Here is a 20,363-nt window from a genome sequence, read left to right as displayed (position 1 = left end):
AATGGAGCTTGACCCAAAATATATTTGATAGTTTCCTCAATTTCATTTTGTGGAACATTTTTAAATTTAACTTATTTTTTTATTGCTTCTAAAAAACATAAAGGTATTAATATATTATATTATTGTATTAATAATATTTAATACAATTTTCGAATCGACATAGATATCTATCATATCTTCCAAATCATGGATCTATTATATAAGAATAATACTTTGTGAACTATGGTACACAAAGTTTACTCATACAAAAATTACTCTTTAAAATTTTGATTCTAAAACATCAACAATTTAAGACAAATTATCCATTAAATAGTTTACAGTAGAAAAGTAAAGTTCTTATATAAAAACTGAAATTTGTGTTTCTATACAGGACATTCTTCCTTAAGTAGTACAGAAAAATTTTATGAACTTGAAGTGATTTTGAAGTATATTTAAATATTATAATTATTGGATTTTGAACAACTGTATTATTAAAGAAAAAAAAGTGAAAGAGAGTGCTTTATAAAAATTACCCTGGAATAAAAATTATATTCAAGTAGTGTCTTAAAAATAGACAGAATATTATATATATATTTTTTTTATTATAATTACAAATAAATACTACCTATTATGTAGTAATTAACAAAAGAAAAATAAATTTGCACAAGAACTTCGGCTTACCAAATATTACTGGACAAATTGCCAAGAAGAGAATGGAGTTTTGCCTTTTTTACCACTATTTTTTTTTTTTAGTAAATCGTCTGAATATTTTTGACATTATTCTTTTTATCATAACTTTCGTGTACTTTCCTCCAATATATGAAAATTCTTTAATCTATAATTCTAATTTGGAAAAAACATACTGTTGATTATATAGTTGTTATATTTCTAACATTGATATTTTACCAAATGAGTTCTAGAGTTTTGGTCTCCAATTAAATTATCTTCAAATGTATTTAAGTCTATTACATTATCTATCGGAAACTGATAATTAGTCATCTTATTTATTGAAGAATTTGTATCTTTTATTGGTTGATCTTCTAAATGAGATTGGATTGATTCTAGTTGCTCCAAAATAATTTGGAGTTTTGAATATTTCTAATTTCAACTTTTAAAAATGATATGTTTCGGTACATATTGCAACAATAACTTTTTGAAATATTGTTTTATTTAGGTTTATCAATATTCTTAAAAGATTGTCTATGAATATTTGTTAAATGTTTTTTTTTTATGTTGCATTGGTAGCTTTTTTAGGTTACTCATAGGTTACTTTTTTACAAAAATGATTTTGGCTATATAATTTGTCATCTGATATTTTATTGGGTTAGAATCTCATCATCAAAAATATATTATACACACTAATAGTTATGGGTGTAATAGTATACTTTACAACATATGCATACAATTATACAACTTTACTTATATTAATAGAAATATTTCATTATAGAAAAAGTTATGAGTGCTTCAAAAACATGGATATAAAATAATATACTATTGTTAATACTGTTTACTAGTTTTTTATTAGTTAAATTTATTTATATAAATTACTTTACAATTAAAATAAAATAAAAACCTTATATAAGTTTATAATATACATAGACTTATATTATATAATATTACTATGCACATAGCACACACTAATAATTTATAAATGTATAAATTACTTAGTAAATAAAAAAAAAAATATATCTTTTAAAAGAATAAAACACATTATATATAATATGTATAATATGCACACAAAAAATATCTTTATGAACAAAACAAAATAAAAACATTAATTTTTATAACTCTTAACTTCAGTTTAAAGCATTAAATGAAAAAAAAAATGGAAAAATATTAAAGTGTACAATTGTTTTCTGTATTGGTACATTTCTTTTTTAAGCGATTGCTTGCTTGTGCCATCCACTTGCTAATTGACAATGCGATTTCTATATCTGGTACTTTTTCAAACTTTGAGCATAGATTAATTGCATCTATAGGAATTAAACATAAAAATTTAAAATATACATTGTATAATTAATCGTAAATATATGCGGTTCTTACCAAAAATAATTTTACAAGAACTGAGAGATGACAATTTGTTTTTTTCTTTATGTCCAATATAAGAATAATACTTCAGCCACGTATCATCATGCAATTTTTGCACCATATGGCATACTGAGTCTAATATAGATCTACCTACTAATCTGAATAGTTCATTAACCTATCGATACGAAAGAATAATTAATGTGTAATGTGAAAAATAATAAGTTATTTAGAGTAAAAATCTGAATTGTTTTTGATAAACTTACTACTTGGTCTGTAGTAGCATTTTCATGTTCAGTTTCAACATTTTCAAAAGTTTGTACATTACTAATTGGAATATTTTAGTGTTAAATAAATTTGAACTGTTGTGGTTGTCTTGATTACTTAGTGAACCTGGGGTGTTCAAAACATTGACAGTATGTTCCATCATACTTTTTATTTCATTTACTGTATGTACTACATTTTTAATATCAAATTTGATATTTGTCAAAGATATTTTTGTATAATCATAACATTCTATTAAATTAATTTACAATATTAATGTCTAAAAAAAAATAGCATTTTATGCTATAAATTATAGCACAATAATAACAAAGTATGACTTACGTTTAAATTCATAAGCAAGATGAGACATTTTATTTAAACATAAATCAGTATCAGCAACTTCCAATCCATCTATTGAAAGTTTATCATTTACTATAATATCTTCTTCCATAGAATCTAAAATACAATTAAATATAGAAAGTAAAATCTTTACTAATGTTATATTCTTCTATAAAATCATCATTGTAATAATATATCTAATAAATTATATAATATATTTATAATTTGTATCTAAAATGTTAATATAAATATGTACAAATTGCTCTATAATTGGTGTTAAAAGTTGTATTTAAAACTAAAGAGTTCAAAATATAGACAAAATATTTTATAAAAATATAATAGTAGCTACTTAAAATTATATAATACAAATTAAATGCATTTAAATAGGTTTTACACAAACAATTGTATGGTGTAAATCATACTATAATTCAAATAGGTATTCATCAATATTTCTACATTTGATTTGGTGAAAAGTTAAATTTTTTCTAAAATTAATTACTATGTTTAAATATAAATAAAAACTACTTTACTTTTATTATTAGGAAACAAACATTTTTTGACATTATTTAATTGCCTAGACAAAGGAGATTTATATTCATTTTGCAGTATTTTATTATTACATATAGGAGACATATTATTGGATTGAACTTTCCACTTTCCACTTGGACTATTTATAATATCCATTTTATCTATAATAATATTTTTCTTATGAATGAAAAATAAAATACTAAATAATTAATTATATTAACTTATTTAAAATAAAAAATATGTATATACCTTCTATTATTTGAAGAGAATTCCTTGTTTTTACCAACAATGTTAATATTATTATAACTTGGGCCTATTATTAATTATAAAAAAACCAATCATAATATTATAAAAAAATAATGGTTAATTAAAAAAAAAATTAATATCTAAATCATTTTATCAAATTTAGATTTTAAAAATAAGTTTCTTATTTAAATCAAACTTATTTTGAATTATTTTTGAACATCCCGGACTATACAATTTATCTTTATCACTGTTGTCAAAAACACCATCACTAGAATCTTTGAAATACAAACTTAGGTATTACATTTATTTTTGAACTTATAGTTAATAATATAAAATTATAAACCTACCAGAAAATTCAGGTGCAGAACTATATTCAGGCTCATTAGTTGAAGGTTTCTTTGAATATTGATAATTCTTTTTATTTTTAGTTTTGAATTTGAATTCTGTTGCAAACAAATCTGAAGTGCTTTGCGCTTTTAATGCTTTACATCTCACTTCATTATAAGAAGCTAGTACATGAAAATAGAAAGTTTAATTTAACATTTATTGTAATTGTGACTTTTAATAAAACTACATAATAACCTATATGATTTTTTGTCAACAATCTTGCTTTGAAATAATTATAGTCAATTTTATTTGGTTTTTGTTTTGATTCAATTAATTTATTTGTATTCTTATTTTTTTTTTTTTTGGCCAAACACAATAGCCATGTTTTTGGTTTTATTTGGTTTAACATTCTGAATGTAATATTGGAAATGTAACTTGCTGGTTTTCATAAGAAAATAACATAATTTTTTTATGAATATCTTATTTATGTTATTTCCCAACATTTTAAATTATTAGATAAATTGCTCACAATGTAAATATCTATTTTTTCTGAATTAATTGGTCAGTCATAAAATGATTCTTTATTTTTATAATAATATCCAACTATTATAGGTTCTTTAAATACAATGTGCAATATTAATTATTTTAACTACTTCTATAGCCTTAGTCAATACATATATGTCAAATGAATTTCGTATATTTATAATTATTTTAGTATTTAATGTTATTTTCAAATATTGAGGACCACATGTAGTTTCCAGTAAAAGACCATTATTATGCTCATAGTTAAAAATAATATTTTTATAAAGTTGTTCATTTGTAGATTTCACTATGAGATTTTTTATTTGATCATCATACCGCCGAACCACTTGCTCAAGTGGCTTGTGATGTTTCCTTACCATTTTTTTTTAAATTTTCTTATGATTTTCAAACGGAAAACAACAGCAAAAATCAAGAGGACCAAAAGGATTATAATCTTTAGATATGTGTAACAAGCCATGGACGTTATGAGATATATATTTTGAGCCATAAATGTCTTCGAAGTTTTTAACAAAATGCATTAAAAGTTTATCAGAATAATTCAATAATTTGTCATCAATATTTGGACTTAATAAAATAGTCAATGCAATATTCAAAATCATAAAATGATTATAGACTTTACATTAAGTACATTTTTCAAAGCAAGTGGTCCGGTATAAAGTAAAAACTGATGAAGCTCGGTAGCCTTCCAATGACCAACATCTTGAATTGGTCTTGGTTTTCGTACAAAATCACAAGTTATTGCAGATTTGAGAAACATTAAATTTGTACTTATTTTTCGGATTTTCCAACTTGGTAAACGTACTGTCAAAGGACAGTACATACCTTTATGTAACCAAAAACGAATAAGTTTCCTCATAACTCCTAATGCCACTAAGTGCATATAATCTAATGGATCTAATGAATCTAATATAACAACTATTTTAATGTTACCTTCAATCCTGACATGTTTTAAAGTATTTTCAATTCCTTTTTTTAAGCCAAAGTGATAATAATTACCAGGATTAACAATCCTGATATTTTTTGTTTTTGATGAACTAGAACTTAATAATGCCCTACAATCATTTGGAATTTCTACAAAACCTTTGTGTTGTTTTAAAATTGATAAAAGATCATTTACTGTATTTTGTGGAACATTACGTTTAATTGCCCAGTTTGCTTAATTTAATTTTAAGATTTCAGAATCATTCGCAAAATTATTTGTGCTTGAGCTGGTTCCAACATTATTAATAATATCATAGGTAGATTCAACACATGAATTTACAGTGGGATTTTCAATGAAAATATTACTTTTTTGTTTGTGTTTTGGATAATTTTGAATGTCAACAATATAGTTTTCATCTAAAACATTTGATTTTGTTAAGGTAGAAGATGGAATAGATGAACTTTTTAATACATTATTTGCATTAAAAACCGATTCATTTAATGGTTTAACTGAATTTATAATAGTTGCTCGATTATTAAGAAACGCTAGTTCTTCTTGAATTTTTCGACATTTTTGAACGGTAGCTTCGTATCATTTAACACTAAATAAATATTAATATTATATATTTTTTTTTCTAGTAATAAAAAGTATATTTAAATAAAAATTAATTTCAATTATAAATATAATATTTTGAGTCATATTTATTCCTTTCAGAAGTACTCTTGCTTTTAAGTATGTAAAACCATATTCATTAAGCTCATGTTTAGTTTGGATGTATTTAGATATACAGTTTTTATTTGTGGGCAATGCACAAAAATTGTGTTTGACAACAACAGCTTAATTTTTAACGTTAGAGCTTTAGACATTTGTGCTTTCAACTATACTCAAACAGCACGACTTTATGTCAGCCAAATTTAAACAACAAAAAATGTCGAGCTTGGTTTTTTAAAAGTTGTGCTGTATACAAAGATTAGACTTAATACAAATAAACATTTTTTTTTACTATCAGTCAAACTTTTTTAACAATGCTTTATGGTTTTAAATTGCCAATACTCGAATGTATTACTTATATATTATTTTAGTTATCAATAAAAAATGAATTATAATAAAGTTTATTAAAATAACTAACTAAAATAATAATGATGTATGAATAAATTAAAAAATGTATTCATATTAAGTTTAATCTGTATATAGCACGACTTTTAGAAAATCAAGCTCGACATATTTTATTGTGTAATTTGGTGGACATAAAGTCGTGCTGTTGTAGTTTAGTTGGAAGCACAAGTGTCTAAAGCTCTAACGTTAAAAACAAAGTCCACCAAGTCTATCTAAACATTGTTAGGTATATTTTGGAAAGTTCTGCTAACAATGTAATGACAACTTTAGCTACGGGAATTGTTTGAAAATTTGGGAGGGGCAACTTCATGTAGCCCCCCTACGTGCGTGAAGTTAGCCCCTCACTTTATCCTAAAAACTTCAAACCTCTTTTTTGGAAAAATTATTACACTTTATTCTTTTGAAATTTTTTATCATCAACTTGTCTTTTTAATTGTTTTATTTAAAATAGAATCATTTTTTTTTATTTATTCAACTAAGAATAATTTATGAAACAGATTTTTATCTAATTAGAATAAAAAACTGAATAAATCTAGAAAAAAATTAAATAAAAAGTTCTAAATTTAATAAAAAGCCTAAATAATAAAAATAAAGATATTTGTAAAAAAAACTGAATAAATAGATCAAGAAAAAACGTTAAATAAGAAATACTAAATTTAGTAAATAACCTAAATTAATAAAAAACCTTATTTATAAATAAATATTCATTATTTCATGAAAAGTTCAAATTAATAAAAAAATATATTTTAAATAAAGTGTATATTCATAAAAAATATTCTTAATTTAAAAAATCCTATTTTCGGTATTTTTTTCCTAATTTAGGCTTTATCAAATTTGGAATTTTTTTTTAACTTTTTTCTTGATTTCTAGTTTTTTATTCTTATTAGATAAAAATCTATGTTTGATAAATTATTCTTAACTAAATAAATAAAATTTTCTTTGATGAATTCTGTCTTCGGGTGTTAAATCAGCAGCTGTAAAAGGACATTTTAATTCAACCAATGTATCATTTCCTAAAGACCGTCTGGAGTCGCCACTAAAAAGTAATGTATTTTATCAATGAATAAACCACTTTCATAAATTTTAACATCCAACAATTTTTCTAATGCTAATCTTGCTGTCTGTTCATGTTCCCAGCCATATTCCATGAATTTTGTATTAAGATCAGGAGAATATAGTATACTTTTTAAAACTCCCTCACATCCAGTATCTTCACGTAAGCAAATTATGCGACCGAAATTTAACGCTGTTATAATATTCCTTCTACATTCAAACCATTTTCTAGATGCACTTTGTTCGATAGTTTCTTTTTCTATTTGTTCTCGATTATTAGCCATATCCTGTATTGATTTTAATATTCTATTTTTTTTTCGTTATACTGTTCATCATTCATATCCGGTTTTTGAGATTTGACACCATATGCCGGATCGAAATTATCACTTTGAAATTTTATTTTTTTCCTATAAGAATTAGATTTTAATTCATTTTGACGAATACGTTCCTTCAGTCGACGTTTTTCATGAACTAATGATGGATTTTTTAAACCTGGAATTCGTTTTAGTAAAGTTTTATGTAAACTATAATAAGGACGTTTTGTATTTTTCATAAGTGTGGCTGTGGAACAACGGCCTTGATATGATCTTGACATTAAAAAATTAATTCTTTTACCACCTATTAATTTTGCAATAATCACATTCAACGATTCGACAACCTTACTATCAACATTTTGAAGTAAGCTCCGATTATGTTTAGCCAAATAACGGACAGTTGCATAATAATGGAATACAGAAAAGGGTTTGTAGCTTTGATTTTTTCAACAAAATTTATATCATCGACCTGATCGACCTTATCACAAAAATAAGTTGCACATTTATTATGTTCACCTAGAACATGGTCTATAGAATTTAAAATGTCGTTTTGAAGATCTTTTTCTGTGTGTTTATTTTGTTTTCTAAATTTGATTGCCGAAACTATTCCTTTTCTTAAGTGCAGAATATTTTTTTGCAATATTTTTCTATGCTCTAGTTTTCCAGTATTTTTTTTTTGAGCACAAGTCTCTTATTTTTCACAGAAGTTCCTCAATAGGTGATTCCTACACTCTATTTTTTCGACCGTGAGATTTTTATTAGGACGTGTATCTAATATTTTCTTGTACACACTACTATCTCCGTCTGCGATTAATCTATGATATCTAATTCCATATGTTGCTTCAGTTTGCTTAAACCCTTTTACAACAATTGATGATTCCATTGTCGATGACCCATCTGAACTTTTCCAATTTTTAAAACATAAATGTTCTTTTGGGTTATCTTTATTCTTTGTTCTGGCACAAATTGCTCAAAATTTATTTCTAACACCCATAAACAATACTTTTCTTGTTCGATATCTAACTAATGCAGCCTGGAAATGTAATAAATTTGTATTTAATAATTTATATACATATTTATACTTATTTTTTGAATAATTAAAAATTGTATACATAGCTAATAACACATATTTTAATTAAAAATAAATAAAAATAACAAAACTCAAATACTAAGCAAATTATTATGTTGTTCAAAATATGAAAAAATTTGGGTAACGTAAGTGGTGGATATATGTGATGTAACTTCAATAATATAAAAGTATTATATGTATACAAGTCCGGCGAAAGCTATGGGTGACCTGGGCGTCAGCACGGAAGGGGCGCCAAGTTGAAAATTATTTTTATTTAATTTATCTTTTAATTCGTATTAACAATCTACACAATTTTAAATATTCATTATCTAATTTAATTTTAATTGAAGATACATCTGCAACTGTCTCTCATATTTGTATAATAAACTAGTTTTAATATTAATTATAGACTATAGTTATAAGTATCAAATTTAAAATTACTAATATTTTTATTTTTTTTTTATTTACTTATCCAATTTTAATGTTAATTTTGTTATATCAATGTTTGTATTTAAAAAAAGTATTTTAAGTATACCTAGTTTTCTTAAATTTTTTTTGTACATTAATTAAAAAAGTTCTACTTATCAGTAACTGATTTTCAAAAACATTACCCGAAACTTTTTTCTGCGTACGTCCTATTGCATATAAATTATATTTTTCGGTTATAACAACTGTTTTATTTATGTTGTTACAAAACTATGTTTGATTAATTTAGAAAACATGTTTAACTTGGGACTATAGAATAAAATAAATATATTCCTTCTTACTACGCTAATAAATAAATAATTTTCATTTTTCACACTTACTTTTCATTTTTACTCATAACTGTATCGGCAGAAGAGGAATCGTTATTCTTCAGATCATAGAAGTATTTTATAAATAATTTAAACTACCTATAATGTTCTTTAATTTTGTGTAACTTTCTTACTTTGTCTTCAGTTTTCATTAGCGCTAATATATTTCCCGGGTGCTTTTTACGCCTCGATAATAAAACCTTGGTTTTTTTACCTTTTCTCCAATTTTTTGGATTATCCATTATGAGAAATATAAGATGTAATATAAATATAAGAATAATATTAGTTAGTATAATAAAAATCCGAAATACTGTAGATGCATCGAGTCTAATATCTCAACGAGTAATGAAAGAAATTCATAATAATAAAAATAAACAACCGTTTATAATAATAATTATAGCCTACAATTGCGGGTGACAGAAAATAATATTGTTTTTATTACTATTAACATTGATTATAAATACCATAGATCGCTCACTGCCGGGCAAAATGTTCTGTGCGTTATGTGGCGTTTGCCACTATAATCCGCTGCAGTCTGTTCTAAGTACCGGCGTTTCACATTTGAAACACCAGTGCGCATTGATCCCACCCACCAAAATAAATTTATTACACATAAAATTGTATTAACGAAGTGGACGCAAGTTGCACGCGTTACACGTATTAATAATAATATTATTATTAATTATAATAGTCGTATAGTACTTATGAATTATAATCAATGATACTATATGTATTGTTATACAAAATTATATGTTTATCCGTGATTGTTGCAATCACAATGATTATGCGTCGTGTGGCAAGAATATATTTTTGTTAAAATGAATAATATAATACATTTTTTTTTCTAATATTGGAGGAGGGGTGATATAAAGGAGTTATGACTTCAACAAGAATAATTTATTCAATACATTCACGTTTTTTTTATGATAGTTATTAATTATGGTCAACACTTTTTACAAACTCGAGTAGAAATTTGTTTAATGATTATTAATTTTACGGTTGTGATTTGGGTTGTATTTTTTGTAAAACAAATTATTATTTTAATTATTGATTTATAGTTGAAATTTAGAATTCAAAATTGAGACTAACCTCAATTTAAATTATGCTTTAACAGTACTAAATAAATATCACGGAATAACTTATTATATAATTTTATTAATATAATATACTAGACCCTCGTCAATTTTTTTTTTATTCGACTCACTTTTTTACTATCTATAAACTTTTTGTGACCAATGTTGCGACTTGCAACTCACCGGTTAAAGACCGGTGTAATATTGACAATCTACTATACTATATAATAACTACCATTTTACCTTAAAATGATGTTTGTATTTATCACGATTTAAATATCTTATAAAATGTTCACATAATATCAAAAGTGCTCGAATTCCGAGTGGGGACGTGAAGAGCAAAAACGTATACATTATTGAATAATAATATAAGAATTATAATTATTTATACTCGTATACATAACAATTTCATAATTGTATTATTGTAAGACGCGAAGGTTTTGACTGTCTATTTTTACCCATTAATTTGTAAGTTATGTTTGCATTCTATCGTTGATAGTACAGGCATAGTATTTATAACAATAATTGTTATAATTATTATAACCAGTGTTTCTATTTAAAACCAAATAATACTTTTTTCAATTGGTAAATTGTACAATGTATACATTTGACTACCAAATTTCAATTTAGTGTGTCTTTGATGTTCTATCGTTGTGATACTACGAGTATTTTAAAAATGAAATGTCCGAAGGCAAATGTGACTATTTCGACTGAAAAAATAGTCGAAAGCACTTTAAAACATTAAGTTTTCATCATTTGGTAAATGATGAAAAATTATCTAAAATATGGTTAGGAAATTCAGGTATGTATTATACTTAAATAAATTGATACTGGGCTGGTTACTTATGAATATTTGCTTGTTTTGTATTTTATTATGTTTGATAAGATTTTGAATTCCTGACTTGAAAATCCGACTTTTTTAACGTCTACAGTTTTATCCCGCTTTTGGGTTGATATTTATATTGATGTCGAATCCCCTTAATAGTATATGTAATAAACCTCACATTTTTAAGAGTTTAAATTTATTTTTATTAAATGAACTAAATGTTGTTTTTAGATCAATTCAATTAGTTATGTAAACTTAAGTTGTGCCTCTAAATGTATTTTTGTATGCCCATTTCGTTCGATCGCAGATCGCCCCGCTGAAAGTGTATACAGCACTAGTCATAGTAATACTTATCAATTACAAAGACCTGAAGCTATAAGTAATAAATTCGATATTGTTCGACCACGAGGTATATCGGTGATAACTGATAATTATTGTGCCTACTCGCTACAATAACTTAATACCACATTACAAGTACCTAATTGTACTGTTACTTGTCACATGATGCAATGACGCATATTTGCGTGTTATATCCTTGTCTCCACTACAAAATACCTATGGGCGCGGAACAATACGGTGATGCCTGATTAGGCTGATTCATGATAATGTAAAAATCATAGAGTAATTGAGTAATATTACTGTATGGATATAATATACTAATTTTAATCAGCTGTTATTTGTATTGTTCTGTGCACGATCACAGATATCATTGTTCACGTTTACATGTAATATGTAAGTATACCTTATACTAGGTTATCGTGAAGCACATAGGTTATAAACTTATATAAGATTATAAGAAATAATTGAAGCGTCATGGTGCTCGTGTCGTTAATGTAAATAAAGTTTTATTTTTTAATATTACACATGTTTAAATTTTAATGATGCACTTATTATATAAAAAAGCTCAAGTAAAACGTTTTTGTATATATTTTTTTTTATTTACCATATAGTATATTATTTAATAATTTAATAAAGTAAAAAAGTACCTGAATTGGTTAATCACATATCAATTGGATACTTGGCGAGTAGGTTAGGTTAAGTTGTATATGTATTATGTACAATTTGTTGGTAAGTTTTACTAGTTGGTAGTTTCTACTATTAAATAAATCATAGAATATGTCATTAAGTTTAAACATTTTACTACATTATATATAATATTATTGTTATAAGTTTACCTTCTATAAGATAAGATCCTTGTTTTATTGAACAATTATTAATACAATTTTCAGTATTTTCATCAAATAAAATATTAAAAATTAAATTTAAATAACATTAATATCACTGAATAAAATATAAATATTTAATAGTAATAATATCACGAAAAAAAATACAATGTACGAACCAAGATCTATAGATCTCTATAGATCTTGTGTACGAACAGCAGTTATCATCTATTTGGCCGTTCACGGTTTTTTATTGAAGTTATAAGTTATATTTTTGAAGTTTACAACTCAAGTATTGGATACTGAATAGAGATAATCAATTGAAAACAATGTAATCTAATAAAAATCGTATCGACTTATAATTTAAGTTATGAACAATTTGTTCGTAAAAATGTTGAATTCCAAAATATAACCTAACCTTCACTAACCAGGTCCTTTTCGGAAGTCTCGATTAAAATAATCAAACGTAATTTGACCGGCACAATGATCGTCCGTATGTCGATGATTCACTGCTGTCATAATAATATCTAAACATTATAAATACCTATAACCTAATCATCGTCTCGCTTAGACGTCCATGTATAAAAGCGTAATAACAAGATTTATAAACAAACAGTATTATATCCTTAAATTTAATGTGGTATTCGTCTTCTTGTGTGTTTAGTCATCGTGGATAGAACCAAAGATTACTGTCCACCGTTACCAGACAAATATCTTAAAGTGATAGTGTTGGGCAGATTCAATCCACCGGCAGGCGGATGTGCTATTATGCAAGCATACAATGGTAATATTGTAACAGCGTTTGAAATGTGGCTGGGTTATCTCGATTACAGCTTTGGAAGTTACGATCAAGAGGAAGAGGGTACGTATAATGAATTATTATATTGTTACAGTACAATGGTGAGGGGCGTGTTCTGTGCTGCGTCCGTGACTCTAGAAAGCTCTCCCTATCTAAAATCGTGTTTTTGTTAAATATATAGTCAACATCTCTCTTACATAATGAAATACACGCACAATTATCTTTTGATATCATCTCAACTTGTACCACGTCCGTGCCGACAGGAGTTTCCGAAAATACATCTAAGCATCTACTTTCTTTCTTTCTTTTCGTGATTTCGGCCTTCAAATTTTAGGGCTTTTATGTGGTTCGAAATTTCCTCTATCATTCGTTTAGGACATCTTTCTTTATTCGGTTTTTTATTCCCAAAATGGAATGGATTAATGGATTTCCTGCAGTTCCTACACAAATCACAAATTTGACATATATATATTGTAAGTTACATTTCCATGTGTGTGTTCTTTATGTATACGTTTGTCATTATCAATGTAACGAGATATGTAATAAAATACAAGTAAAATCGAACGGGTTTATATTTTCCTGTTGTGTGAAGCGATTGATTATCCTCTTCGTTTTACGCCTCGTAAAGTTTATTTGTATTTTTTTTTTTTACTTAATACTGCAGTAGTGAAACTATATCAACATTATTAAGTTCATCCATTCACCCATAATAATACATTCAAAACATATAATAACAATAAAAATCTAAAATATTACTCAGAATATATTTTAAAGTATTTTAAAATATTTTTATCAATCGTCTGCAGCTCTTATACATAATTAAGTTTCCTTACTAAATAAAATATGTTTTGTAGGAATAAAAATCTTTTTCGGAAAGCGCAATATTATACATTATATTTTATTCGAATGCTATATAGTATAAATTATAATTCATTGTACATTTTACCGTTAATTGACCTATAAATATCCTCAAATAATATATATTATACACAATTCTTGATTGCATTTTTATAATTTAGTAATATAAAATCATACAGGTATAATAGTACTATAATAGTAGAAATACCAAAACACTATAATATCACAAAAACAGATCCCATAAAAATTAAATATTAATAATAGATACTATTAAAATCATAATTCTGATTACCGGTCTTGTAAAGTATTGGAATACCAGTATTTGCATACAAATATTTAAATACATTTTGAAGTATTTTTATGGTATTCCGATTACATTTAAAGTATTTTTATGGTATTCCAAAAACATTTTTTTAAAGTATAATTTAAGTACTCTGAATACATTTTAGAAGTATTTTTAACAAAATTTGAAAACTTGTATTTAAATATTATAAAGAAATCAGTTTTATCAATATCTTATAAAAATAAATTTTAAATATTAAAAAAAAGATCACATAACAATTTTGAAAAAAAATACTATAAAAGAACATTTTTATAACTGTTTTGACCAACATTACCTAAAAATCTTCAAAGACTAAAATTGATTATAATATTTTTTAAATTTACAGTATTAGGTATCGTTTAGGCTTACGTATGTATAGGTATTTGAAAAAATAAAAAATACATATATTTGTATTTTAACAGTTCATGAGTATTCGTAAAATACATTGTTTTATAAGTATTTAAAAATATTTTTTATAAGACTCCTTATAACTCATGTATTTGTTTTGTTTTAGTACTTTCGGAAATGGAGCATTATGTGTTCAAGTGTTCATCAAAACATCCATTCATAGAAAACGAAAATATTAAAGGCTGGTATATACAGCTATACAACCAAGAGGCCAAAAAAAATAACTACAGATGTAGTGTGAGTATACTATATTTAGGCATACCTTAGTTTTGATTAATAAATTAGGGCTGTAGAATGACGCATACAAATGACAACGCGATTTCTCATACATGCACCTGTCATTTGTACGTGGATAGTTGGTGATACAACACATTATAATAAGTGGATAATTCTAAAACATTTCGTACTTTTAGAGATAAAAATGTCCACGTTAAAAATTAAATTAAAAACCTTAAAAACGTCTAACAAGCGTATTATTCTTATCATAAATTCGTAAAATTAAATACCACTAACCAACAATAACAATGTCTAAATTTACCTCCCTTTACTTTACTTAGCTATAAACTTTAGATATCTATAATCCGCGCCACGAGAGAACTACCATAAAAACTTGTCCTGCTTCTATGTATCGAACCACACCGAACTAAAGCCAACCAGTCACGATCACTGAGAAACATCGTTGACATTAGTCTATACGTAGTGGAAAGCTTTATGCATAAAAAAAAATTTGCTACAGTTCAGTGGATGAATGTTCTTTGAATAGCCTTTGCAATTTTTGATCATCTAAAAACATAATTTAAAAATCAGTGGTAAAATGTTTCCATTATATTTTATCCATGAAAATCGAATCAATATAGCGCTGTCCATATAGTGGACACATTTTAAGATTCCATGCGCCTTCCATGTATAGAATGAAAAAAATTTCAGGTAAATTTTTAATTATTTACAAAGATTTTAGAAATGTAATGAATTTATAAATTACATCGAAATGCAATGTATTTGCTGTTTTTGTGAATCACTAAATACACTCTTCCAAGTAGTGGGAATCGAACTATGATGGAAAAAATCCTGCTAGCAGTGCTCGCGATCGACCGTTGATTACGGTCGTTCTCTTGTGGTGTGAATTATAATTAAATTCTAAAGATTCGTGTATAAAAACAAACTAATTCAAACGTTATTTGAGAGTTTGATCGTTTGTATTATATATTTATATATATTTTTTAATTAATGAATGTATGCGTCATGTAAGATATTTTGATGTCCAATAATCAGCTAATCTTTAACAAACACTATTCACTTATTAGGTAATTTAGCCTTTAAAAAAGAAATATTTAACAGGAAAATACTTAAAATTACTATAAATTATATAATTGATCAATGATTATTATTTTCTTTGTCATTATACTTATACTACTCACAATTTAACTTACGCCAAATCTTACAATTTTTACATTCAAATATACAATAAAAACTGCTGTTATCCTAAACATGATGTTAATGATTGGTGATAGGGTTGGTTCTCGAAGTGCTCATATATAATATGTATAATATATATATATATATATATATGTTCTACGTTACTGTGGTTAATCTATTTTTAACTTTTTGTTCACTTACTACAGTTGTACAAAATACTCGATGATAAACTACAAACAATCAAGATTGTGATTAGTGCGGACGAATGGTGTGATGGTCTGTCAGATATGTTGGGAAGAGACGATCACGAAGTACCAGATGGGCGTTCTACAAATGGTTCTCTTGCTCTTTTATTTGCTAAGAGTTGGGTACCGAATCCATTTCCAGAATATCCAGAATATGATATCTTAAGTGACATGTGCATAGAAAGGGGATTTTAACATTTCAGAGATTGTATTTTTAAGTCGTAAATGTGATATCACATAGCCACTACTATGTGAATATATGATTTCCAATAGATGTTACTAAAAAATAAATATAAAAATTACTAATTATTAATTAGTAATAACTAATAATAAATATATTATTTTTTAATTAGTATTTGACTGCTATAGCCTATGGGTGTTATTGTATGCGGAGTCGTATCGATATATCAATTTGCAATAATGAATTTGCCGAATGCGATATCCCAGAGATACCTTGATATCTTGTCATTGTGAGATAATCATCGTTATAATCTAAAAGCATTTAAAAATGGCTGCGTATGAGTGATTCCTAAGTACCTGTTTACCTACACCGATACCGTTGAGTTGATTCCCGAGTCATTATATATTTTTTTTGAATATTTAGTCAAATATTCAGCCAATTAGCGTAATCCAAGAGTTCTAAATTTAGAAAAAAACTTACGGCCAGGTTAATTTTAACAAACTATGGTTGATTGGTGCATCTGCGTTTTCAAGGATATTCGTATAAGAGGCTGCTTTTTAATTTTGGGCAATGTATATTATAAGAAAATTACATTGTATCTCTGAAGTACGAAAAAAATATTTGAAATATATACTGACTGTATTGAATATTTCCCACCCAATGCATTCACTACTCACCAGTTCTCCACGAGCTCAGTCTTTCAACGGTAGCTGTTAGAAGAGTTGACAGTAACTTGAACTTCCTCATAAAAATATGTGTTTATGTTGTATCACTCGTATACAGTATTTTAATGGTTTAACTATAACGAAAGGCAACAGAGGATACTTGTTAAGCACCAAGCAAAATAATTAAACTCGCATTGGATAAAAATTTATTGGATGGAAGTTATAGCCAGGTACAGGTCAGATATGTAAATTATGCTAGAAGAAAAACAATTTAAAAAATACCTAAAAATTCTTTGAACGTTCATAATTTATTAAGTGAAACCCAATGTTTAACGAGTAGGAACGAAAATTTCCTTCAATTTAATAGTACAGAAAAAGGTGTTATTATATTCTGCTGTAAAAAAATTTGAGGTTAGGTGTAAAACAGAAATTGTTTACATGGATAAAACATTTACGTATTACGTAAAGCATTTCTTGCAACTTTTCACTGTACACGGATACTTAAATGGCCATTACGTTCCTTTGTGTTTTTGCGTATTAAAAGATAAACACGTGTCATCTTATATTGAATGTTTTAAAACTATACCTAAATGAAATATGTTTATCCTATAATTTTGTTATTGAACCAAAACAAATCATTATTGATTTTAAAAAAAGCAATACACAACGCATACAATTTAATTTGTCCAAATTCGAAATTAATGGGTTGTAGATTTCATGATACACAAAGTTGGTGGAAATAATATAGTAAATTTAAAATACAAATCAATAAATATATATATTTATATATATATACCTTTGGAATTTATTGTTTGAGTCATCTTCAAAATTTTACCTAAATAATAAATTTTTTTATTAAATTAGTATTTTTATTATAAGTGTTTTGTTTAACTCTGACATTATACTTGTTATAATATAAATAAAAATGAAACAGACATGTTAAAAAGTATTTGAATATATTTAAAAAATAATTAAGTTAAGAAAAATACATTAAAACTAAAATTTTTAGAAATTTTCAAGCTTGCAGCTCTCATAATACTAATTGATTTATCTCAAATATAAAATGCTAAATTCCCAATATCTAAATAAAAATAAAAATATACCAATTTACATTTTTTTTTCAGGTAAAAAAAACTTACCGGTGGAATTTACATAAAAAAGGTCGCTAAAAAAGGTGGAATTTACACTATAACCCACGTGTGTACTGACTCTACTGGCACCAAGCCTAGGACAATGAACAATGTTCACATGGTCGCATTCATAGTGTTTTAAAATATTTTATTTTTATACATTTTCGACAATACGTAGATTTAGATACTAAAATTATTAATATTATTTTTTTCCAACTGGGGTGGCACTTACCTCCAGTGCTCCCCCCCTGAATCCGCACTTGGCCATATGGACATTTGTAGTTTTTGTTTTATAAACGTACAACATGGAAAATTTTACGTTCTTAATAATTAATTTTACTTTGTAATTTACCTTAAAGGAAAAAAATATTTCTAAAGCATCTTGTAGGATAATATTAATATTATTATTTTAACTAAGTTAAGTAGATTTCTAATTTTAGAAATTACATGCAAAATATTATGTTATTTCATTTGTTTCTTCTTGTAAGTAATACAACTTATAGTATATACCTTCAGTGCCCAACTAGATATATTCCTCCAAACATTTAATCAATTTTTTTGATTTTTTAACTTTTTCTTTTGCTAATTCATAAAATTATATAATCAAACAATGGCAAGTTTTGAAATTATTTACAATTTATGTCTGCTCCAATTAAATTATGAATATCTTTGATGCTACAGAAGATAGTATAACAAATGGTTTTTAAACAGTAATTTTTTATCAATAGAAAATCTTTGTGTTAAAAATTCTTGAAGAGAATATACAATTTGTTGTTTAACTGCTGCAAGACTTCTATTTTGTGTAACAAACTTATGATGGGATTTATGACGTGGAGTTTCTATACTTTTTATAGATATTGAATTTATTGTATTGTACATATCGGTTACAATTTCATTAGGGCATGGAACACCTCTAATTGCCATTGGTTAAGCCAGTATAATATTATCAGTAGATTTTTAATTTAATTACTCAATAATTAATGTAAACTAAGTGTAATTATTTATAGAACCTAATAGTATGTAACTATAGTAGTTTATAAAGGGATACATAATATAAATTATAATTAATAATACACGAATTTGAAGTAGGTAACATTACATATAACTTTTAGATTCTGAACGAAGTGAGAAATGTATTGAATTTATAATGATGTATGTTTTTATTTTTTGTGAATATGTCATCACGATTTGGAATAGAAATAATGCTTTGATTTTGAATTCAGCTCCTATTTGAAAAGGTAAATTCATTTAGTTAATACTTTGGGGTCAAAAGCGTCAGGAGAAACCCTAAAAAAGTAACGCAAAGACGGCAATTTTTACGCATTATCAATTTTTGACAAAATCGAATTTTTTTATTTTGCCTTAACTCAAAAACGAATCATTTTAAATACTTGAAATTTTCACCAAATGTTTAAGCTAGTGTTTTAATGATATTTTGATAGGCTGGATAAGTTAATGGTTTTTTTTAAATCAGTTAAGTTAATATGCATCAATAAGAATAAGTTAAAAGTTAATTTAATTTCTTGGTTAACTCAGTTAAGTTAAAAGTTAATACACATTTTTTCAACTTTTTATGAAGTTAAAAAAAAGTTATTTTTTTTATTAGTAAGCGTACTTTATTTTTTAACAATACACAACTAAATTATAGATTATAAAGACTATAATGTTTATACTTCATACAACATACAGTATTTCTATATAGTATGTCGTTTGTGTTTTATTTAATTTTTTTTCGTTTCGTTTTTTAAATAAATTCAC

General features: G+C 25.7%; 1 protein-coding gene across 1 annotated transcript; it reads right to left on the bottom strand.

Moving 5' to 3' along the window:
- Positions 1 to 1,815: 1,815 nt before the first annotated feature.
- Positions 1,816 to 7,626, bottom strand: LOC113560003. Its single transcript, XM_026965790.1, is given in 14 exon segments — positions 1,816 to 1,952; positions 2,023 to 2,182; positions 2,271 to 2,347; positions 2,350 to 2,520; positions 2,611 to 2,724; positions 3,138 to 3,334; positions 3,385 to 3,448; positions 3,567 to 3,656; positions 3,729 to 3,890; positions 3,964 to 4,069; positions 4,072 to 4,095; positions 4,871 to 5,406; positions 5,539 to 5,757; positions 7,359 to 7,626. Coding segments are annotated over 14 exon segments (2,325 nt in total).
- Between the last annotated feature and the right edge of the window lie 12,737 nt (positions 7,627 to 20,363).

The sequence above is a fragment of the Rhopalosiphum maidis genome, chromosome 3, assembly GCF_003676215.2.
Source record: "Rhopalosiphum maidis isolate BTI-1 chromosome 3, ASM367621v3, whole genome shotgun sequence".
In the NCBI taxonomy this organism is placed as follows: domain Eukaryota; kingdom Metazoa; phylum Arthropoda; class Insecta; order Hemiptera; family Aphididae; genus Rhopalosiphum; species Rhopalosiphum maidis.
This window is presented reverse-complemented; position numbering and strand designations above follow the sequence as displayed.